Source organism: Hypanus sabinus, unplaced genomic scaffold (genome assembly GCF_030144855.1).
Source record: "Hypanus sabinus isolate sHypSab1 unplaced genomic scaffold, sHypSab1.hap1 scaffold_100, whole genome shotgun sequence".
In the NCBI taxonomy this organism is placed as follows: domain Eukaryota; kingdom Metazoa; phylum Chordata; class Chondrichthyes; order Myliobatiformes; family Dasyatidae; genus Hypanus; species Hypanus sabinus.
Genome location: NW_026779051.1, coordinates 471,500 through 495,633, shown reverse-complemented (window position 1 = coordinate 495,633; position 24,134 = coordinate 471,500). Strand labels below are relative to the sequence as shown.

At 43.3% G+C, this 24,134-nt stretch overlaps 1 protein-coding gene and 1 long non-coding RNA gene across 8 annotated transcripts in view; both read left to right on the top strand.

Annotated features, from left to right (window-relative positions):
- The window catches only part of LOC132386090 (NACHT, LRR and PYD domains-containing protein 3-like), a 46,686-nt gene extending 43,503 nt beyond the window's left edge, over positions 1-3,183 (top strand). For all 7 annotated transcript variants that reach the window (XM_059958390.1, XM_059958389.1, XM_059958386.1 and 4 more), the window contains 4 exons: positions 1,547-1,633; positions 1,791-1,961; positions 2,117-2,284; positions 2,449-3,183. In XM_059958390.1, coding sequence (XP_059814373.1) covers positions 1,547-1,633; positions 1,791-1,961; positions 2,117-2,284; positions 2,449-2,536 — 514 coding nt within the window. In that variant the 3' untranslated portion in view covers positions 2,537-3,183. The remainder of the gene's footprint in view (positions 1-1,546; positions 1,634-1,790; positions 1,962-2,116; positions 2,285-2,448) is intronic.
- A 4,521-nt stretch (positions 3,184-7,704) lies between these two features.
- Positions 7,705-11,038, top strand: LOC132386092 (uncharacterized). The gene is made up of 2 exons (XR_009509403.1): positions 7,705-8,495; positions 8,842-11,038. It is a non-coding gene; the product is annotated as an uncharacterized LOC132386092 (long non-coding RNA).
- The last annotated feature ends 13,096 nt before the right edge of the window (positions 11,039-24,134 follow it).

Below are 24,134 nucleotides of genomic sequence, written 5' to 3'. Positions count from 1 at the left end.
AAATTGAGTAAAATCTGAGTAAATCAGATTGTGAAAATTTATGCCAAATGGCCAGTGGACTGGTCAGTAATTCCCCAAGGACAGGAGGGATCTGTGGTTCTTTCTGATGGGATTTGGAGACCATCAAATCATGAACAACCGACACTGTCAGCAGGAGGTGTGTAGGAACTTCACATCCTCTTCCCGTTGAGAGACAAGAGAGGGTCAGTTGACTCTCCCAGTGAGAGGTTTAAAAATGCTGCTGTGAGATTGCCCTCCCCTGTCCTTCCCTGTATGTGACTATTTCCATCACTCCACCTGTGTGACTTTTCTCAATCCCTGATACCAAGTCACCATGTGGGCAGCATCTCTCCCGATTTTGGACCTCAGTTTAGATCAACTTCTCCCATGGATCTATGTCCGCATTACCTCCTTTTGTGGGAACATCTTTTCTCATCACTATATTCCTGTGGGATCTCTGTTCACCACTTCCATTCCCACTGTTGGACCTCTCTGTACCAGCTCCATTCCTCCTGTGCATTCGTTTTTTCTCCATTCTTCTGTCGGTTCTCTCTCTACCCCTCCCCATTTCCCCGTGGGGATCTCTCTTCCCTACCCCCTTTGACTTGTGAGTGTAACACCTATCCCCCTTGCTGTTGAGGATTCTCCCTTCTACATCTTCCACCTGTAGGATCTTCATTGCTCACCCCCTTTCCCCTGTAGTGGATCTCTCTTCCTCATTCCCTTCCTGTTGTGAGTTCTCTTCTCTCTTCCCTGTCCTCCTCCCCTTGTGATATTTCTGTTCCCCATCCCCATTACCCCGTGGAAACTCTCTTCTCGATTCCTCTGCCTCCGGTGGGATCTCAATTTCCTCTCCCCCTTTTTTCTTTTGAATCTCTCTTCTCCACCCCCTACCTCCAGTAGTATCCCTATTCTCCAACTGCTTCCTCCTGTGGGGATCATTTTCCCATCTCCCTTCCACTGTGGTGTTCTCTCTTGCTCATCCCCCTTCCTCCAATAGGGATCTCTCTACCTCATGCCACTTTCTCCTCTGGATCTCTCTTCCCTTGGGTCCATTCCTGCTGTGTGGAATCACTCTTCCACTCCTACTCCCTTCATCCTATGGAAATCTCTTCCCCATCCCCCTTCATCCTCTTGGAGTCACCTCCTCATTCCCTATCCCCCTATGGGAAGCCCTCTTCCTCATTCGCCTTCCTCCTGAGGGGATAATTTTTCCCACCACTTTTCCTGTGGTGGGGTCTCTGTGTGCACATCACATGGAGATTTTCCCATCCATAATGCCTCCTCTCAGAGGAACGTTCTCTCACCATTCAACCCTGACCCTTCTGTCATTCTACATCAGGAACACTATACTAACTGTTGGAGAAGGAGACAGATTATGAGAAATTACCTTCACACTGACACTAAATTACTGACATTCTGTAGTGACATTAAATCAGTGATTTACAGAAGGGTTTCATGTTTCCTGAAATATCGGAATGAGAGATATTATCTTATACCCACGGCTACAATCACTTTGTTCATTAGTTTGTATCTTTGTGTTTAGACTTGGGGGAAATATCCTGGGAGATTCAGGAGTGACACTGGTGTCTGCGGCATTGGAGAACCCTAAGTGTAAAATACAGAAACTGCGGTAAGTAACAGATTGTAAGACTGTGTTTACAGTCTCTGGGTGTCAGAAATTAAACATATTAAAAATCAAGCTCATCAGTAATCATTTTACTGATAAACACTGGGAATTACTGATGTCTCTGTCTGTGTGTCCTTCACCCTCTGTCTCTCATCCCCAGACTGAACGATGTCGGACTCACAGATGCTGGTGCTGAGGATCTCGCCTCCGCTCTCAGCGCAAACCAAACACTAACGGAGCTGAACCTGAGTGGTAATATACTGGGAGATTCAGGAGTGAAACTGGTGTCTGCGGCTCTGAGTAACCCGGAGTGTAAAATAAAGAAACTGTGGTAAGTACCAGACTGTAGGAGCTTGTGTTTACAGTCACTGGGTCGCTGACATTTGACATTAATGTGATAATAATTGAGTTACAGATAAACAGTGGGGTTTTGTATTCTCTCCTGTGTCTTGGTGTCTGTTCACCCTCTCTCTCTCTCATCTGCAGGCTTTGGAAGGTTGGTCTCACAGATTCTGGTGCCGAAGATCTCGTCTATGCTCTCAGTACAAACCATTCACTGACAGAGCTGGCCCTGAGATCAAACGCACTCACGGACCGATCTATCCCCACTCTTCATCACCTCATACTGGCAGTCCCGAGTCTGGCCTGTATCGAGTGAGTGTTCCTGTTAATGCTCAGTGTGATAAAATATCAGCGGATCCATAGGTTTACCGGTGATATTTGCTTGTCAGCGTTGTTGAAATTTTAACCCCAGTCCGCTGTTACAGTCACTGTTGTATCAGTTGTTTATTTCCTCTTTATTCTTCCATCCTTTTCAGGCTGTGGAGAAATCACTTCAGTGAGACTGGGGAGACGGAACTGAGGTCTCTGGAGAAACTCAGACCTGGACTGACAGTGTTGCTGTAAACATTTGCACCCAAGGGATGGGTATATTTTGTTCGATTCCTGGCCGTCTCCTTTAATGACAATGCTCCAGTTTTAATTCCCAATGGTTCTAATGGATCTCGTTTCCAACCAAGTGCTCGTAGACGTCAGAAGTGTTTCCACAGTCATGTAATTCCCCTTTCTGACCGGTGACTGGCGCTGTTTGCTGGATGTCCCAGTCTTAGTGCTCATTTAAGTGAGTACTTGTGGAGTTACAAAGACTGAAGGAGACCAGTGGTGGGTCTCAATCTGGGACACCAGTGACCCGGGGTGGGATTATTCTAGGAGAGAATACTTTTGCTCACTTTGCTGAGGGAAGTACATTCAGCAATCTGGCCAATATGATGACGTTAAATGGATAAATACTGTACCTTTGTAGCAACCCTGGAACTGCAGTGATCTCGGACACAGCCCTGAAATGTGATTTTATAATCAGCGTTTCCCCAATCCGGAGTGATGGTGAGAAACGGGACTGATTATTCAATCTGTCACTCATTGTCACCAGTCAGTTATTTGTGTGTGACTCTGAGTGAATTTGGAACAGCTTATTTATTCTCGCAAATTTGTAGGTTACGCGTTGTTGAATTTACATATGTCATAATGAAATCAATAAATCGCTATAACTTCCAGTCTCGGTGTTAGACTTGATCTGAGGTTCCTGCTGCCTGGCAAACACCATGCACCGCGGTAGTGGTCCAGAGCTTCACTCCAGGGCAGTGTCTCACCTCCAGGCTCAGGGAGGTCTAGTATCCAGGACCTAGTACCCCCCACACCCCAATGCTGATCCCGTACTTTTCCAGCTCCTGCCCCTCACCCCCACATTTCATTGGTCCATCCCCCTCCACTCTTACATCGTTCTCACTCTGGCGCCTTCTCTCCTTCCACCCCCACGCATTCTCCTTACGTACACTGCCCGGCCCCAAACACTGTCCAACCTTTAACCACAACAGAGCCAAAAATCCTGCATTTTCTGCCATCTTTTTGACTATCTGATAGCGTCTTAAAAGTCCTGAAAGTATCTGTCTCAATCACCAGCAACCGCAGTTCTCCCAGACACATGACTCTCTCTGTAAAAATAAATCATCCCACTTAAACCTTCCCCCGCACCGTAACCGTGCTGATCTTAACATACCTTTAAAGTTCCCAAGGAATCTGCCTCGATCACCATCCAGGCAACGTAGTCCACACACCCGCAGTCTGTGTAAGAAGTCTGTGCACCTCACATGTCCTTTGGAATTATCTCCATCTCATCTTTAACATATGCCCTCTGCTATTTGATGTTTCAACCATGGGGAAAATACTGCCTGTCCATTATATCCATGTCTCTCATAATCTTAGGAAACTCTAGCAGATATGCGTATAGCCTGTCACGATCCAGAGAAAACAATTCCAGTGTTTCCAAACTATCATAATAGCGCATGCCCTCTAATCTAGGCAGCACCCTGGTTAGCGTCGCCTTCGTCCACTGCAAAACACCGATGTCTTTCCCCTGATGGGGCCACCAGAGTTAATTACAGACTCACTAGAGTATTATAAAGCTCTCCATGGTAGTATCTTTCCAGTAATACTGGCAGCCCTTATCTCATTAAGCAACCTCGTGTGCAGCACCTTGTCCAATGTCTTATGAAAAAAACAATAAACAATATCCACTGACTCTCCTTTGTTGATAGTGGTTGTTGTTCCCTCGGAAAACTGCAATAGATATGTGAGCTATGATTTCCCTTAAGGAACCTCTGCAGACTTTGGCCACTTTTATCATCTATCCCAACACCTCATCCTCCAACATTTTCGTAACGATGAATGAAGACTAATTGGCCTATAATTTACTAATTTTGGCTAGTTCCTTTCTTAAGCAGTGGAATGACGTGCAATTTCCAGTCCACAGGAATCATTCCAGCTGGAAGTGATTCCCGAAGGACACCATCAATGCCTCCATTTGTCATGGTGTAGTAGAGACTGTATTGACTGACTGCATCACAGCTTGCGATGGAAACAGCAATGCATTTAAACAGAAAATCCTACAAAACGTAGTGGATTTGGCACAGTGGTTCACCAGTAAAACCCTTCAACCCATTGAGCACACCCTGACAGTGTGGGGCTGACAGAAACAGCGCAGTTTATAGATATACCTCTGAGAGAGTGAGACTGAGAGATACCGTTCAGAGTATCGATATGCTCTGAATGAATGGTACTGAGAGATACCAGTCAATGAGAGAGTGGGGCTCAAAGACACTGGCCTGTATACAGACATCCCCCTCAGCGTGTGCAGCAGAGAGACACAGGCCAGTGTATGGATATACTGCTGAGAGTTAACTGAGACTTACCGGTCAGAGTATAAATATGCCCGTGAGAGACACTGGTCAGTTCATTTATATAGTCCTGAGACAGTGAGACTGAAAGATACTGGTCAGTGTACGTATATACACCTGAGACAGTGGGAATGAAAGATGCTGGTCAGTATCCCGTCAGCGAGAAGGGCAAAGAAACGCTGGGTCTATGCCGATATACCCTGAGTCAGAGAGATTGTGAGACGCAGGCCAGCGTACTGATATCCATTGAGCGAGGACTGTGAGACACTGCCCGACCACCTCCACCCCCTCGAGTCAGTGCACAGGACTAGACACCAGTCACTGTATAGATTGGGGTATGGGGGAGATATATACAGAGAGGGGGAGAGAGAGATAGATGTGGGGGGAAGGGAGGGAGGACAGTGCAAAATAGATGCCAAGAGGATGATTTTCTGTGCATTGGGATGAATAACATAGTGCAGCAAATCCAGTACTAGGCGAAGTATATATCTAACTGTTATATGGCTTGAGAGGTGTCTATTCAAATGCGAGGAGTATTTTGAATAAAGTGGATGAGCTCAGAACGAGGATCAGCACTTAGAGCTATGATGTTGTGGCCATTAGGGAGACTTGGATGGTACAGAGGCATCAGGTGCAACACCTTAGATGTTTCAGAGAGGACAGGGAGGGAGGCAAAAGAGGTGGGACTTGGCACTTTGATCAGAGATATTGTCATGCTGCCGGAAAGGAGGAAGTCATGGAGGGGTTATCTACGGAGTCTCTCTGGGTGGCAGTTAGGAAAAGGAAGGAGTAAATAACTTTACTGGGTGTGTTTATAGAGCACCCAATAGCAATAAGGACATCAAGGAGCAGATAGGGTGACAGATTCTAGAAAGATTTAATCATAGCAGGGTTGTTGTGGTGGGAGATCTTAATACATTCCCCAAATATTGATTAGCATCTCCCTAGAGAAAAGGGTTTAGATGGGGTGGTGATTGTTCGGTGTGTTCAGGAAGGTTTATTGACACAATATGTAGACAAGTCTACAGGAGGAGAGGCTATACTTGGTCTGGCATTGAGAAAACAACCTAGTCAGGTGTCAGGTCTCTCTGTGGGAGAGCATTTTGGAGATACTGATTACAATTCTATCTCATTTACCATAGCATTGGAGAGGGATAGGAACAAACACGTTAGGGAGACGTTTGATTGGAGGAAGGGAAAATATGAGGCTATCAGGCAAGAACTTGGAAGCATAAATTGGATACAACTTTTCTCGCAGAAATGTATGGAAGAAACGTGGAGGAAATGTTCAGGTGATATTTGCGTGGGGTTCTGCGTAGATACGTTCCAATGAGACATGGAACATGAACCGTGTTGTACAAAAGCTGATGTAAATCCAGTCAAGAAGAAGAGTTCAAAAAACTAGGTAATGAAAGAGATATAGCAGATCGTAAGACCAGCAAGAAGGAGCTTAAGAATGAAATTAGGAGAGCCAGAAGGGGCCAGTAGAAGGCCTTGGCGGACAGGATTAAGGGAAACCCCAAGGAATTCTAAAAGTATGTGAAGAGCAAGAGGATAAGCCGTGAGACAATACGATCAATCGACTGTGACAGTGGAAAAATGTGCATGGATACCCGAGGAGATAGCAGAGGTATGTAATGAATACTCTGCTTCAGTATTCACTACGGAAACGGATCTTGGCGATTGTAGGGACTACTTGCAACATACTTGAAAAGCTTGAGTATGCTGATATTAAAGAAAAGCATGCGCTGGAGCTTTTGGAAAGCATCAAGTTGGAAAAGCCACCAGGACCGGACGGCATGTACACCAGGCTACTGTGGGAAGTGAGGGAAGAGATTGCTGAATCTCTGGCGATAATCTTTGCATCATAAATGAGGACGGGAGAGGTTCCGGAGGCTTGGAGGGTTGCGGATATTGTTCTCTTATTCAACAAAGGGAGTAGGGATAGCCCAGGAAATTATAGACCAGTGAGTCCTTCTTCAGTGCTTGGTAATTTGATATAGAAGATCCTAAGAGGAAGGATTTATGAACATTTGGAGAGGCATAATACGATTCGGAACAGTTTGGTAATGGCAGGTCGTACATTAGGAGCCTGATTGAGGTTTTGAGGAAGTTCCTAAACACTTTGATGAAGGTAGAACAGTAGGTGTGGAGTATATGGATTTTGGCAAGGCATTTCATAAGGTACCCCTTGAAAGGCTTATTAAGAATGTAAGGAGGCATGGGATCCAAGGGGACATTGCTTTGTGGATCCAGAACTGGCTTGACCACTGAAGGCAAAGTGTGACTGTAGATGGTTCATATTCTGCATGGAAGCCGGTGGCCAGTGGTGTGCCTCAGGAATTTGTTCTGGGACCCCTACTCTTTGAGATTTTTATAAATGATCTTGAAGTGGAAGTGGAGGGGTGGATTAATAAATTTGCTGATGACACAATATTTGGGATGTTGTGGACAGTGTGAATGTCTGTTGGAGGTTAACGTGGGGCATCGATAGGATACAAAACTGGGCTGAGAAGTGGCAGATGGAGTTCAGCCCAGAAAATCAGAGGTAGTTCATTTTTGTAGGTCAAATACGTTGGCAGAATAGAGTATTAATAGTAAGACTCTTGGCAGTGTGGTCGATCAGAGGGATCTTAGTATCCAAGTCCATTGGATACTAAGATCTGCTACGCAGGTTGACTCTTTGGTTATGAAGGCATACGGTTTATTGGCATTCATCAATCGTGGGATTAAGATTAATAGCCAAAAGGGAATATTACAGCTATATATACCCTAGGCACACCCCACTTGGAGTATTGTGCTCAATGCTGGGTGCGTCACTATAGGAAGGACATGGGAGCGTTTAAAAAGGCCAGGATTCTTTTCCGGTTCTAAATTCGAAGCAAGATGTTTGTGAGTGAATGGCTGAAAGGATATTCGTCGAGAAGGCATTTTACTACTCGTGTTAAAGAGAGGCAAGACTGCGCAGAAGTTGTTAATGGAGATCCTAACTGGTTGAGAGTATATGATGTGGTGTTATAACAAACGGGAAAAGATGGAGAGATGGCCAATCGTCACCAGACTGCAAAGGTTAAACCTGAAAAAAGGGGAATACCGTCGGATCCGTCAGCTTCAGACACCCGACTATGAACTTGCATATCACCCCTTCCCAATATCTAGAAGTTCCATGTGACATGGAAATAAAACAAGTTGTTGTTGTGGTTTTCTGGCATAGTTACAGGCAACAGCAGCTGTAGCAAAAGCAAAAACCGAGGGAACCAGCGGTTCCATTGGGGAAGCTGGGTTCGGAACAGCACAATCCAGGGACTGATAGTGTAGAACCAGATTCGCAGACCAGGTCAAGAAACGGAAATCTGATGAGATCATTCGGGGCCAAGCCGAGGAGGGACCGGTGAACAGCTCAGACTGGTTGTTCAAGACATGTCATTTTTTAATCCATTGTCCAGGTATTGATTAAGGAAGCCTATGGAAGTTCCTGGTCAGGAGTAGAAGAGGATTTCCCTCTGCGCCACAGGAAACACAAGGGGACTGGACCCCTCCAACGGGGATCGAGGGAATGGCGATTGGAGTCCTACTGACAGAATGAATGAATGGCTGAACAGAACAAAAGCTGCCATTCTCGCAAGAGCCGGGTAACACAGTGATTTTGGAGAAGTGGCTAGATGTCAGCAAAAGAAGTTGGGTGTGGGTGGAATGTTACTGATTTTATTACCTGGTTTAGCGATACTTGGGAATCGAGCACAAGGATACTGCTGGCCGGAAACTACACACTGGCATTGAAAAAGTTAATAAATTGTCTCCAACCATTCTTTTAAATTGCACAATCTGAAATGAAAAAAATAAAATTGGGATAATTTCACAGCATTCCTCATAGATATGGATAGAAAAGGACTGTTTAAAAATCAAAAGGTGTCAATAGGGACATTTAAAGACAGAGAAATGTATACAATATACATCCTGATATTTGTTTCTTCACAGACATCCACGTATAGAGTAGAATGCCCAAAAGAATGAATGAAAATTAAATGTTGGAGCGTCAAAGATCCCCCTAACTCCCCCCTCCCACGCAGAAGCTGCAACAGAGCAACGACCAGACACCCCCCCCCCTTCCACTAGCAAAGATGCATCGGCAGCAAAGCATCAACAAATGCTCAGACTTGCAGTACCCCAAAGACGACTCGTTTTCCCGGCAAATGCTTAGTTAAACTGGCTGTAGAAGCACTTGGTATTGTGCTTTCGATGGTGCTCTTTTGGAACTTGCTAGATAATCAGTAATTAACTGTGCCGATTGGGGAGCTGACATTCAGAATCACGTATATTATCCATGTAATGATTGTGCTCAGATATTCAGTCACAGTCTGTGATCAGTGATGGTTCGGTCCCATTTTTTACTTGACTTTTGTTCTATATGACGACTTTATATATGGACCTTACTGTTGTCTCCGAGATGTGAATGGCTTTGCAACGACAGTGGTTGTTCAGTCAGGGGAAGTTGTAAATAAGCAAAGCCATAATCTGTGCCGATGTTCATGGGCCTGAAAATAAAATGCATTTATAACATCATTTACGTCATTGAGGGAGTAGATCTGCAGTGACGTTATCTGGGTGGCTAATGATACCTCTGAATAAGCATTGTGATCAGCGATGCGCCTCTACCTGTTCTGATAGTACTTTATACTGTCTGTTGCTCTGATAGTACTGTATACTGTCTGTTGAAGTCACGTTTCATTTTGAAGAACGAAACTACGCCAGTGATCACACTGACGTTCGAGAAGAGCAACAAAACGAATTGCCTCGTACTTGTTAATCTTCACGAATGACGGTGAAATAATACTTGTTTCATTGGCAAGTTTGCTCTCATTCGTGAAATACATTGTTCAGTATGAAATTAGCAAGAATATGTGGTGGTTAAGGGAGTTCACTGACTGTCGTGGGAGAAATTAGTGGAAAGTCTTTTTTTCAGCATATCGTGGTTATACGATCGCTCGTGAAACGCGCTGTAATTAGAGGAGTCTAAATTTGCAATGTAAACCAAGAGTTAGAAACTAAGGAATACTTGTCATTGGCGGTCGTCACGAAGACAGATTTTACAGTTGCAGGATTCACCAAAGGAAAGGGGAAATTCTGCTGCGAAACTCAATCAATAAAGTCGATAACTTCAAATAAGTATAAATCCGCGAAGAGGTGAGATCTTATCCCACATTGTGCTTAATTGCTGGAGCCCAGTGAAAAAAATTCGCAAAGATCTAGAGAGTTCAATAACAGAAGCAGTCTCTTCGGTCCGTGTACTCATGCTGAACTATTCGGCCTAGTCCCTTCGACTTGTACCTGAACCATAGCCTTGCACTCCCCTCCCACCTATGTACCTATCCAAATTACATTTGAATGTTGTGTTATGAATGTGAAGCAACTCTGAGGGGCAGAACGGTACAAAGTCGCCCTCTCCTTTTTGAGAATCGCAAGATCGCTATTAATTCTGGTCTGGGACCCAGGAAATAAGAGAGAGACGTCCAGAATACACAAGGTTTGGAATGTGTCCTGACCTCAGCGAAACGGAACCACTGATAACGGCTATTGTCTCTTGGAGACGGAATTGTGTATTGAGTACTGTACTATTCATTCAAACTCCTCAGGGGACAACCAGAGTGGTCTGTAAGTGAGGATAAAAGAGGGTCTCGGAAAAAAAAACCCTTTAGACGCACCAGGAGAAAGACTAGAGATCCCACGATAGCGTTTAATAGCGACAGCCAGTGAGGGCTCGTTTGCCTCCTCCCTTGCCAGGGTGGCGGGCTCACCACGGAAGAACGGTTTATCTAAAGAAGAGGTCACAATTGAACGGCCACGACAAAAAGACACTTGACGGATCGAAATCATAAAGGTTGGAAAAACCCGGAGCGGTAACTGTTCCCATTATATTCCTACTTCTCTCTCTCTCCAACAAAGTGCAACACAGCGACAACCAAACGACGGCAGCTTGTGGAACTGCAGCGAACTCTATATTTCTACCGGTCGATTCATTTACCCCTAGACAACGATAGAGCTTATTTCTTACTGATTATTATTATGCCCGCACTTTTAGATTTATTATTGACGACGTATATTATCTGTATATTTACATAGATATTATTTTTGTGTATTTTTACTAATAAATACTGTTGAAAATAGTATCATCAGATTTCAACGGACGTTTCCATCTTTGCTGGTAAGTGACCCAGTTACGGGGTTCGTAGCAGTTGAAATCTTTCTCTTTCACTCACCACTTACTCTGTCAGCTTGTTCGGCTCTCACGACGCTCTGTGAAGAAAAAAACCCTAACATTCCTTTGAAACATTTCACCTTACACCCTTAACCAATAGTCTTACCGAACCTCAGTTAAAATAGTCTGCTTGCATTTAACCGATCTACACCGTCTAAAAATTTGTAATCTCTCTCAAATCACGCATCAATCTCTTGTTATTGAATCAATACATCCCTAAACTATTTATCCTTTCCTTATATCTCAGGTTCTCAAGAGCCAGCAACATCCCTGTAACGCTGCTATGCACTCTTCCATCTTGTTGCTGTATTTCCTTTTGATAGGTGACCAAAAGCGCACAAAATACTCCTAATCAGGCCTCATAAACGTCTTATTCAACGTCAACATAACATCGCAGCTCCTATACGCAACATAATGACGTATGGAAATCAATGTGCCAAAAGCTTTTTTACGACCTTGTCTACCTGTGATGATAAGTTCTATAAATTATCGATCTGTATTCCTTGATCCATCCATTTCACCGCAGTCTTAGTTGCCCTAAAACAATATATATACGTCCTCCAAAATGTACAACAGTTTCCTCTTATCTGAATGTAATTCCATTTGCCTCCTTCCAGCCTATTTGCCCACCTGGTTCGTTGACTCAATGGTTTTATTGCTGGTAACTGGAGGACACATGGCAGTGATAGCAGATCTATGCAGAGCCTGAAGGGAGAAGTCATTTCTGACCTTTAAATCCATACACAGCTGCAGGTCGCAACACGGAAGAATGTGTGTTGTCTTTCCTCTGGATTTCTTTTCCCAGCACAGAACGACTTCCTGGATACAATTGAGTCCGGGAGCCACTTAACAATGAATCGCCATCCCAGCATTTCCATCCAAACTACAATATGCACATCCTTTAATTACACGAGACACAATATCCAAGAGGAAAGATGTGATATCGTTTTACATACTGTATTCATAGGAATTTAATGGAACGAACCTTAAGACACATCTTCACTATATTTCGGTGCGGGTGAGTATGATCATTGTAAAGCAGTAGGAAGCTAATAAACCCAGACAGAACACAACCTGGATATGTCTGTGTCGGCTGTAGTGAAACGCAATGAGGCTCAGGGTATCGCAATTATTGACAGACGATAGCCAGTTCTTATCCAATCCAGGCAAGGTAGGCGTCTTAAGTCAGGCACTAAATGTTATGAATGTTATCGAATACAGAGAATATTAGATTTTTTTTTCCCCACCAGGAAATTTGTTACAGATCTGAAGCACTTTACGAGAGCTCCCGAAAAAGAGCGGGGAGTCCGACAGCACACGGGAAGTATCTGGATGGACATTCGGATCGTAGGGACATGGAAATATCATCATCAATTTCTAGTCAGCGAGAATTGATGACACGGAAATGGTGTGACACCTTTTCGTATTCTATGAATTTTCGAACCCCTGTATGACCTTCTCTTCTGTCTGTGGTTTGGGCAGGAGAACTGAATATGGGAGCATGATCTCTCCAGGGCCAGCGACTCTCCATGTTGGGGAGACTTCCTTAAACCTGTTCTGTGTCACACCGCGGATGGTAGGAATTGCAATCGGTTTAATATTGTCACCTACGCCGAGATACTGTGAAATACCAGTCGTGTGTACTGATCGTAAAAATCAAGTCATTATATAGAGGAATGAATAGAACAAGGTAAAACAACAACAGTGCTGAATAGAGTGAAAAAACTAGAGATACACGGCACAATAAGTAGACAAAATGAGGAAGATCTCAGCGATATCGACTGGAAAGTTAAGAGTCCACGTCAATGTACTCTGGGATCATTCCATAATCTGACATCAGCGTAGCAGGTTTCGATGGCCCTGGAGTTGTATTTACCATAGTATTGTATTTTTAACAATGTTTTCCCGATCTTAATTGCAAGGAACATCCGCGAATCACAGTGAAGCGAATGAGTGTCGAATCGAACAAGGTTAACGCCGGGCTCCATTGGTGCAGGAGTTGCCTACAATGCGGGAAGAACTAGTCGGGCAAGGGCGGACTAATCCGTGCAGCCCTGCCATCCATGTACCTATCTGATCTTCGCTTTTAAATTTAGAAATCGAAATCGCATTGATGAGTTGCGATGGCAGCTCGTTCCACACTTTCACCCTCTCCTTCACCTTTTACCCTTTCCCCATGACCTCCTGTAGTTGTCCCCTACACACCAGCAGAATAAATCCTGGTTGTATTTACCATAAACATACTCTTAATTGTGCAAATCTCTTTCGAACATCCCCTCAATCATCCAGGTACTAAGTAATATATTTCTAACTTATTCAATGTTTCCTTATTAATTAAGTATCTAATCTTTCCTGGCAACATCCGTGAAATATTCCAGTCTACTTTATCTATCTAACTTTCACCCATCGTGTAGGCAGATGACTAATCTGCACGTTACTTCAAATGAGGCAATACTAACGCCTTAATCTCGCAGCAATAAGAACCACTGGATATTTTATTACGATCTTCAGCTGTTCTCTGAACTTTGTCTGGTGACGGCTTAAAGAGCCGTGTTTGTGCAGCAGCTCAGAAGCTGCAGCATCGAGCCCAGATCTCGCAGACATTCAGGAGGAGGATTCGATGTATAGCAACCTAATAGCCGTTTCTACGCAGAATTCACGGTGTACGGTCCCCACAGCAGGACGAAATTGCTAGAGATGATCAGCAGTAAAACGAGGGATTTCCTGCGGCTCTCCATCTACGGGTCTCTGTCACCCTGCCCCTTGTCAGCACCCTGGAGTCTCCGACGACCTCTGCTGGTGGCTAAAGCGTGTCTGACAGTTAATCCATTCGTCAGCAGAACCAGCAGGAATGGGATTACAGGGGTGAGAATATAATTCAATAAATCTAAAGACATCATGATAGATAAGGAGAAATAATCCCCGTTTACCAAACAAATGAATGGAGCAATCATCAGTGCATAATACCCTGAGAGCCGGAAATATCAGTAAATGTTCTTTAAACAGCTGATTACGTACATTGTACGCAGAATCAGAATCGCAGTTTTCCCGGAGCAATATTTTGTTTTCGTCTTTTGGCAACAAATGGCCATAAATCGATCAAATGTGAAGGTGACAGTGAACCAGACTGAACAATCTGTGGTGATGAAAAGCAGGACAGCATGGATGTTACACACTGGTGTAGCCAGAGGCCAGAAGTAAACTTCGTATAACGCGTAAGTATTCGGAATCTTGCTCAATATCAGGTCCGGGACGAAGATATTGTCCAGTAGATCCGCCGATGCCATGGCAACCAGGTAGCACGTGACAACTCTGCAGAGACCGCATTCTCCTCGGTACAAGATTAAAATCGTCACTAGGTTCACTGTGAGGAGAAGGAATAATGCGAGTGTACATGTCGGGAAACCTTCGCCGGTAAAAGGACATATAATTCATCTCATTTGAAACTGTACGTAGTCACGTTGGCAAATCATTGCGTCTCAGGAAGCACATATTCGTGGAGAAAAACAATTATTAGCATTAAATCACAAATTCGTTCAGTTAAAAATCGAGCGGAATTTGCGAATACGTATTTCCCATGAAAGAACATTGAATAACAGAAAACGATCACTGATTATTGTTGAATTTCGTACAAGTTGAGGGAAAACAGGTCGCTGGGCCATTAAATAGAAACTCCACAAAACTTGTTTGCCATTAACTAGATGTCCGTAACATCGACTCTGTTCAAATCAAAGACAGGCTCCCGCCACGGTTCGTAATAAAGCAATGTGCAGAAGTTTGAAGCATATGTAATATAGCTGGGATGCCTCAGCCTTTTAAACAGGACTTTAGTTATCAAAGTGGAACAGATAGCGTGTTTACAAACCTGGCGGGAGCAAAGGATGTAGGTAAAGAACAGGGTGGAGATGTGGGACAGGTGGTAGAGAAGGAGGGCCGGGGTGAGATGTCGCAGGTGCAGACACCCGGATCTCTGAGACACCAGACCAGGTTATTTGATAGGAATCAATTATTTTACTGATCATTACAGAACGTCTCCCTAGCTTCCTCTCCTACCCCCTCCTCCTTCTCGTTTTCTCAAACATGATCCCCCTCTCGCTGCCCCCACAGCTCTCTCAGACCAAAACAGGGACCCAAATCAGAATCAGGTTTATCTTTACTCTCTCCTGTAAGGAAAACAGCCAATTTGTTTGTGGCGGCATTATGGTGCAATATATGGAATTACAGCAGTACTGTGCAAAGGGGCATGCTAACTATATAAATGTATCTGAGTTTTCCACGTTCCTATATATTAACCAATAAATGCTGACACTGGTCATGCTGTCATCAGTAGCTCGTTGAATTTGCTCACTGAACGAGTGATCCTGTGCAGTGGAACATCATCAATTTTCACACGACCCTTAACTGATTCGAAACATCTGACCTGATGCTTGAAGAAGTTGGTGTACTGTCCAGGACACGATCTGATTTCGCTGCACCAAATGTTGTGATCACAGAAAGAAGGTTAAATCTGCAGATGTTATTCCCTTGGAATAATTCATGGTACTTTATCCCGTTTAGAAACACAGGCCCTTATTAATGCATGTTCCTCCATTATTTTTCCCATTCCTGACGAAATATTAGTTACCCACACGGATGTTCCTCTTCCGTCACCAAATCAACGCACGGCAGATAGAATACCACGGCGTTTTCATAATCTTTCAGTTTGCAGATATGTATCGATTTTGAACACGAATTGAGTCCACAATATTATACAAACTCAGATGATAATAAAATAATCAGCTTAGGACGTTTTTGAGTCACTTTCGGAGACTGGAATCAGTTTTAGACGACGACTAACGTAAATCGCCAAGCGTATGGACGGTTAGTGGAAATTGTGATCCCTTTTTGTTTTTTTGAAGAATATTTAAACGGACTACAAAGAATAATCCCAAACCTCGAGAGATAACCCCAAAACTTACGTGGTTGATATAAAGATCAATAATTTTGAAATGACCGGAGAATGAGAGAGGCGGGTGTGTTCAGAATCAAATGTCTCCTTTGAGAGAAGACCGACTCTTTTTGCTTTCATTATTACAGCATTCTGATTTGTGTCATAGAATAAAGGAATATTCTTTATTCACTTTGATGGAAGCAATAAAGGAAAATGGAAACTTTCTTAGGGACGAATCAAGTGATAGTTATATTGTGAAGATGAAGCTGCAGTGGGACAAATGCTAATGGTGAACCGTGATGACAAAACCAGGGGTTCCCTTGACGTCGCGAGAATGAACAGTTGTTTCTGGGAGGAGAGGAAAGGCGAAATGTTCCGTTTGATGATACGGTATTCATGTGCGAAGCATCAGCGCGCCCGTGGACTGTTGCTGGTGCGCAGTGAGCCAGTCTTGTGGAAGACACAGTCCGAAAAATTGCTTGTTGGACTAGTGCGGATTTGGAGATCAGATTTCAGTGGCCATGGGAAGTAGATATCAGAGCGGTTGCCTTTTGGAATATAAAGATCAGATAAATTTCAATGGAGACACAACGGGATGAAACACCTTCATTCAGCAGCACGTATTCCTGTGGGGAGGATGGAGAGACTGAAAGGAAACAACGTTTACAGAGCTAAAATTGAGCTTTGACGGAATTCATTTTGAGCAACGATTGAACAGTGTGCCAATCAGATCAATGGCCATTTCACCAGCAAAGTTCCAAGAGCCACAGTGAGCAACATCGGTTGTAGAATTTAAAGCGCTGAAGATTTCATATCTGGTGCGTGTGACAGCAGCAATAGTTTCAAATTCGTGGTACACATTAGAATGAAAGTAATGTTGGATGATTAAACTTTAGAGAGAGACTCACCGGGAAGAGCAACCATAGCGAAGACGGTGCAGAAAATCACAAGAATGACTTTTATTGCATACATGATACGGTGTTCTAAGGTAATCCACTCATAATTAGCAATGAGAAAATGAGTACCCCAGAAGACTTTCTGGCGAATTCCCGTTACGTTCCGCGGTGTTATCTGCCGACTCTGATCCATTCCGGAAACAGCAAATCTTCTTTCCCCAAAGTCTGACTTCTCTATCCCGCTTTGTGGATCCGCCAATCACTGTCAGTGCGGGGGTAGTCTCACGCTGATACTGGGAGAAGTCAGTGAGTTGGACGTTATTAATAGGACGGAGAAACTCTATTGTGACGCTGAAACCCTCTGCGGAAATCACGTTATATCTATTTTATCAAATATCAGATACAGTTAACCTTTCCTGCATCGCAGCCAAACGGATTGAGTGGGGCTGTGCTGCTAAATAATTTCGTGCATGAAAATTGTATAAATTCATAAGAAGTTTAGAAACAATTCGGCAGGTTTAGCAAAATTAAGCGGATCAACAGGATGAGGACACTTCATCAGGACCGCTCGTGATTGTTTCTCTACCATTTTTACCCTGCTCAAGCATATTCTAAATGGTATTCATCAACCTACTTCAACCACTTGGTCGATGCATATCCATAACTAAAACTGTCACCGATCGTTCTCTAGTAAATATCTGCTTTCACTCTGTCCATTACTGCATGATTCATGAGGATCTGCTAAGTAATGATTCCGAAGAGGAAAAACATTTATCTGTGCATCTGATGGACCAGGAGCGGCAAGAATAGCGCCGACCTGGTCCGTGTGCTGAGGGGTCTGTCTGTAACAAAACCCTGAGACATTTCTCTCCTATTCGAGTGACCGCTGGATTTATATTTTATTACAAGCTATTCTGAATAAGTGCACGGTCTTACTGTTTTGCCTTTGGTTAAACACTCCCTCTTTGCATCTTGTCGGATGGTTCGCCTTTAGGTGTATTTCACGACAGAGTGTGTTCAATGAAATGTCGAGAATGATATTTCAAACATAGAGTAGATTTATATGGAAAACCTAGGAAAACAAAACTTTGTCTCCTTCGAAACAAATCTAGAAATGAGCAAAGTTTCAGTTAACAACGTACATTATCTTCACTCCTGCATCCGACCTTTTACAGAAAGTCAACTCTATTGCTGTTTATTTCTACTAATCTGTGGTATGCAGTTGCATAAATTGACCTTCACTTTACATCTTGTACGTATTCAGCATCATCGAATAGATTATATTTTGCTAGAAGACATTTATCTTCATTTCAAGATTGATTAGACATCAAACTGCAATACAATGCAATTGGTTTGTTGTATTCGGTGCTACGTTGTCATAGTGGTCAACAGTAGTATTGCCATCTCTACTAAAATTGGTTCTGGAAAAAAAGGTAAGATAACATCGGAGGTGTTACTAAACTATCTATAAAAGCGCAGACTGTTCTGATTATTGAACTGAAGTATGTTCCTTTCACAATAAGCCTGTGCTGCATCCCTCCCGATCCGTGTAGCTCGTTTTTATCTGATCCCTTGGAAATATTCATCTTTCTCTACCAATGCCTGTATTTGTATTTTTCACAACATTTAAAATGACATAGCTTATTTTCATATTCCAAAAACAAAGGTGTACCCGGTAAGCATTCAACTGTTGAACTTCAACAATTTAACTGCAGCTCTTCTGCACTGTAATTAATCTTCCATGTATCGTGCATTAATTTTCTCTTGCTGTCCTCGATAAATCAGAAGCGGCCACATTTTTTTCTCAGCATTCAGCAAAATGAATTTTAAAATGCGAGAACGTTGCTAAGTCGAATATGGGATATTTTAAATGTATATTAAAAATGTTAGTCATGAGGCATCGGAAAATGGCAGTTGTGTTATGCTGTAGATCCTGTGCGTCAGAAAGTAATGAAGTAACGATAGTATTACTCTACCCAATTCAGAGCATTATTTTCAGCTCTGATTGCAATAAGACCATAAGTCATAGGAGCAGAATCGGTCTATTTAACCCATGAAGTCTAGTCCAACTTTCTCTCATGGCTGATTTTTTATTCATCTCCACCCCATTATTATGCTTTCACGCCTTAACATTTGACCAGCGTCCAACCGGCCCCGATTAATCAGAATCCATCACCGCTTATTTGAATACAATCAATGGTTTAGCCTTCACAACCGTCCTTGGCTATGAATATGAATTGCATGGATTCACTATGGCAGGGCTGATGAAATAACTCCTCAGTTTTCATCTAAATGCAACCATCCTCTCCACAGCAATTCACTATAGGAATTACCGCATTCAATAGATTTCAATGAGATTCTTCCACACCGCCCCTTCCCTCCCCACCATATTCTTTTGAACTGCAACAAGTACAGGCACAGAGCCATCAAATGCTCCTCATACGTTACAACTCTAATTCCAGGAATCTTTATCGCAAACCTGCTCTGGATACTCTCCAAAATCAGCACGTCTTTACTTCGATTCGTTCGTCCTTTATGTGCCTTGTCATATGACATGCATGATCATTGACCATGAGCTTGATCTTTCCCGGTAATTTACTATACAGACAGTGTCTTCACAATTCGGATGGCACCAGCCATTATCAGTATTCTTTGGAGATTTTCTTTCTGACATCAGTTGTCGCAAAACCAGGACTTGTGATTTGCACGGACGACCATCCTCTAACTGGTCCCAGGGCTTCCTGTGCACCTGGCTGTGGGGAAAATAGTTGCTACACCTTGTCCTAGGGTGAGCGGTAGCCTTACAGATGGAAGGGACCTCTTACATCACATTTGGCAGAGACGTCAGAAATTCTCTTAAGTAAATTTCCGGAAACAGCTCATAACATACCAAATGCGGTCTGACCGATGTCTCAGAAGCATCAGCATTGCATCCTTGCTCTAATATTCTGTTCTTCTCGAACAGAATGCTGATTTACACTTGCCTTCTTTAGCTGCGGCTCAAACTACAAGTTGCCTTATTGAGAATTCTGCACTAGGAGAACCAAAAACAATTGCATTTTTTGTTCTTTAAAAAACCAGTCATTTCCTTCATTCATGTTACCAGAGTGTATGGCCACGAATTTCTTTACACTTTATACCATCTGCCACGTCTATATCCATTCTCCCAATCTGTCCTTTTGCAAACTCTCTACTTCTGGAACACCGCCTGCCTCTCCAGCTGTCTTTGTATCAGTTGCAATCTGTTGCACAAACCCAACTATTCTGGCATTCCAGTCATTGACATACGGCGCTAAAAGGAGAGGTCAATACCAACTCCGCGTAACATCAGCGACACAAGACAATGACCCGTTGATTCTGACTCTTTGCCTGCTGTCAATCAGCAAATTCTCTATCCATGCCGCTATCTTTACTTTTTTTTTTCTCTTGTTCCGCGGTTAAGGGCCTTCTGATCCTCCCGATAAACATGTAGTAACCACTTTTGCCTCTTCTGCATGTTATTTTTCACAGAATTTACTCAGATTTCTCAGTCAATATTTTCCCTTAAAGAAGCTATGCTGACGTTGACCAGTGATATACTTTGCCTCCAAGAGTTCTGAAATCACATCATTTTCAATGAACTCCAACATTATCTGAACCACTGAATGCGGTCGAATTGCGTATAATTATATTTCTTCAGTCCCCTTCCATTCTTAAATTGTGAAGTGGCAGTTAAAATGTTGCATTCTGTCGCAACAATTTCATAATCTAGTGATTCTTGATGTCTTTTTTATTCCCTTCAAAAGATCTTCAGTTGCCCCTTTCAGAACGCTGTGGTTTAGTCATCTAATCCAAGTGCCTTATCTACCTTCAGACCTTTACCTTCGCAAGATGTCTTTTCGTTACGATCAACATGTACTTCTGAACCGTGAAAATCCTGAATTACTGGCATTCTGCAGGAGTCTTTCTCAATGAGGGCTGACGGGAAGTGCATAGTAAGTTCACCGGCCATTTCATTATTACTCTCCAGTTTAATTTCCTGTGGTCGGATATCTACTCCGTTATTATATCTGAAAAATAACTACTTGTGATATCATTTTTATGTTATTTTCCATCTTACACTCATATTTTCAGGTTTTCTCTCCATTTGGCTTTTCGAGTGCCTTCTGCATGTTTTATTTTAATTTTCCCATTCGACTAACCTCCCACTAACTGTTGACATATTATATGCCCGCTCTTTTGCTGTTATGTTCTCTTTTACTCCCGTTAGCCAAAGTTCACTAACATCTTCCCTATAAACTACTTCTTGAAATTTGAGGTGTAACTTGTCTGTGCGTTCTGAATTGTGCTCAGAAACTTCAGTCATTGCAGTTATTAAGACAATTGTGCTCGTGTCCCTATCCATACAGCTTTAACCAGATCCCATGTCATGCCTCTGTAATTACCTTCACTTCCCTGTACATCTGACGTAATGTACTCGCTCTCAAACGGTAACGAGAATACAACTACATTTCGACCATGAACTCCAAAGGCTTCTTTTACCGCAAGCTCGCCCATCGAATCTGGTTCAATACGAATCAACAGCGTGTTAACAAAGTTATGCAGGTGTGTGTGTGTGTGTGGTCACAAATTGTCAAGCCTGGGAACAATTCTTATATATATAAGATTGTAAAGTTAAAAGGTCCAGTAATCAACAAAAAGATGAGCAAGGAGAGAGATTTGTAAATCCACGCTAAGATTACTCTAAGGCGATTACAAAGAATTCCACAGATTCTACGCAGAAACGGAGTAACATTCGCTGAAAATCGTATCCGTTGTGTTGTCCCGAAATCCACACAGAAACATCACAAAGTGATTGTCACCGGAACATTCAGCAGCACAGGTGGTCACCACAACCGAATCAATGTTAGGGTTACCGAAAGTGATCGCCCACAGAATACTTCTGCATACTGCACGAATGATCATACAAACTGACAGTCACGCACTGTGTGTGCACGGTGCCGTTGATCAACCCAAAACTTCAGGCATTACTATCGTGAGCTCTTGCTGACTGTCCAATATCCCTCTCCCTCTCTCTCTCTCTCTCTCTGTTAGAGCGCAGCTTGTCACTGACGTCATAGCCCTGACTCTCCAGGCGTCTTAAGGTGATGCAATAGGTGCAGAAGTAGACCATTCGGCCCCTCGAGTCTGCACCGCTATTCTGAGATCATGGCTGATCATTCACTATCAATACCCAGTCCCTGCCTTGTCCCCATATCCCTTGATTCCCCTATCCATCAGATATCTATCTAGCTCCTTCTTGAAAGCATCCAGAGAATTGGCCTCCACCGTCTTCCGAGGCAGTGTATTCCACACCTTCACAACTCTCTGGGAGAAGAAGCTCTTCCTCAACTCTGTTTTAAATAACTGACCTCTAAGTCTCAATCCATGCCCTCTGGTACTGGACTCTCCCAACATCTGGAACATATTTCCTGCCTCAATCCTATCAAATCCTTTCATTTTCTTAAACGTTTCAATCAGATCCCCTCTCAAGCTCCTCAATTCCAGCGTGTACAAGCCCAATCTCTCCAATATCTCTGCGTAAGACAGCCCTGCCATCCCAGGAATCAACCCAGTGAATCTACGCTGCACTTCCTCATTTGCCAGAATGTCCTTCCTTAAACTTGGAGACCAAAACTGTACATAATATTCCTGGTGTGGTCTCACCAGGGCCCTGTACAAATGCAAAAGGCCATCCTTGCTCTTGTATTCAATTCCCCTTGTAACAAAGGCCAACATTCCATTTGCCCTCTTCACTGCCTGTTGCACTAGCTCATTCACCTTCATTGACTGGTGAACTAGGACTCCTAGGTCTCTTTGTATTTCTCCCTTACCTAACTCTACACCGTTCAGACAATACTCTGCCCTCTTGTTCCGGCTTCCAAAGTGGATAACTTCACATTTATTCACATTGAATGACATCTGCCAAGTATCTGCCCACTCACCCAACCTATCCAAGTCTCCCTGTATTCTCCTAACGTCCTCTTCGCATGTCACACTGCCACCCAGTTTAGTATCGTTAGCAAACTTGCTGATATAGTTTTCAATGCCCTCATCTAAATCATTGACATAAATCGTAAAGAGCTGTGGTCCCATTACAGAGCCCTGTGGTACCCCACTAGTCACCTCCAGCCAGTCTGAGAAACACCCATTCACTGCTACCCTTTGCTTTCTATCTGCCAACCAGTTTTCTATCCATGTTGAAACCCTGCCCCCAATGCCATGAGCTCCGATTTTACTCACCAATCTCCTTTGTGGCACCTTATCGAATGCCTTCTGAAAATCTAGGTATACAACAACCACTGGCTTACCCTTGTCTAACATCCTTGGTACACCCTCAAAAAACTCCAACAGATTAGTCAAGCATGATTTGCCCTTGGTAAATCCATGCTGGCTCGGCCTAATCCTATTTCTGCCATCTAGATGTGCCACTATTTCGTCCTTAATAATGGACTCAAGCATCTTCCACACGACTGACGTTAGGCTAACCGGGCGATAGTTCTCCGTTTTCTCCTTCCCTCCCTTCTTGAAAAGTGGGATAACATTAGCCACTCTCCAATCTTCGGGAACTGATCCTGAATCTAAGGAACATTGGAAAATGATTACCAATGCACCCGCAAGTTCCTGAGCCACCTCTTTTAGAACCCTCGGATGCAGACCATCTGGACCAGGGGATTTATTAGCCTTCAGTCCTACCAGTCTACCCATCACTGTTTCTTTCCTAATGTCAATCTGTCTCAATTCCTCTGATATCTTATGACCCTGGCCCATCCATACATCTGGGAGATTGCTTGTGTCCTCCCTGGTGAAGACAGATCTGAAGTACGCTTTAAATTCTGTTGCCATTTCCCTGTTTCCCATAACAATTTCTCCCAATTCATTCTTCAAGGGGCCAACATTGTTCTTAACTATCTTCTTTCTCTTCACTTAGCTAAAAAAGCTTTTGCTATCCCCTTTTATATTCCTGGCTAGACTGAGCTCATACCTGATTTTTTTTTTCTCTGCGTATTGCTTTTTTAGTTAAGATCTGCTGTTCCTTAAAACTTTCGCAATCATCTGTATTCCCATTCATCTTAGCCCTGTCATACTTCTTTTTCTTTAATGCTATACAATCTCTGACTTCCTTTCTCAACCACTGTGGCCCCTTCCCCCTCTTTGAGTCCTTCCTTCT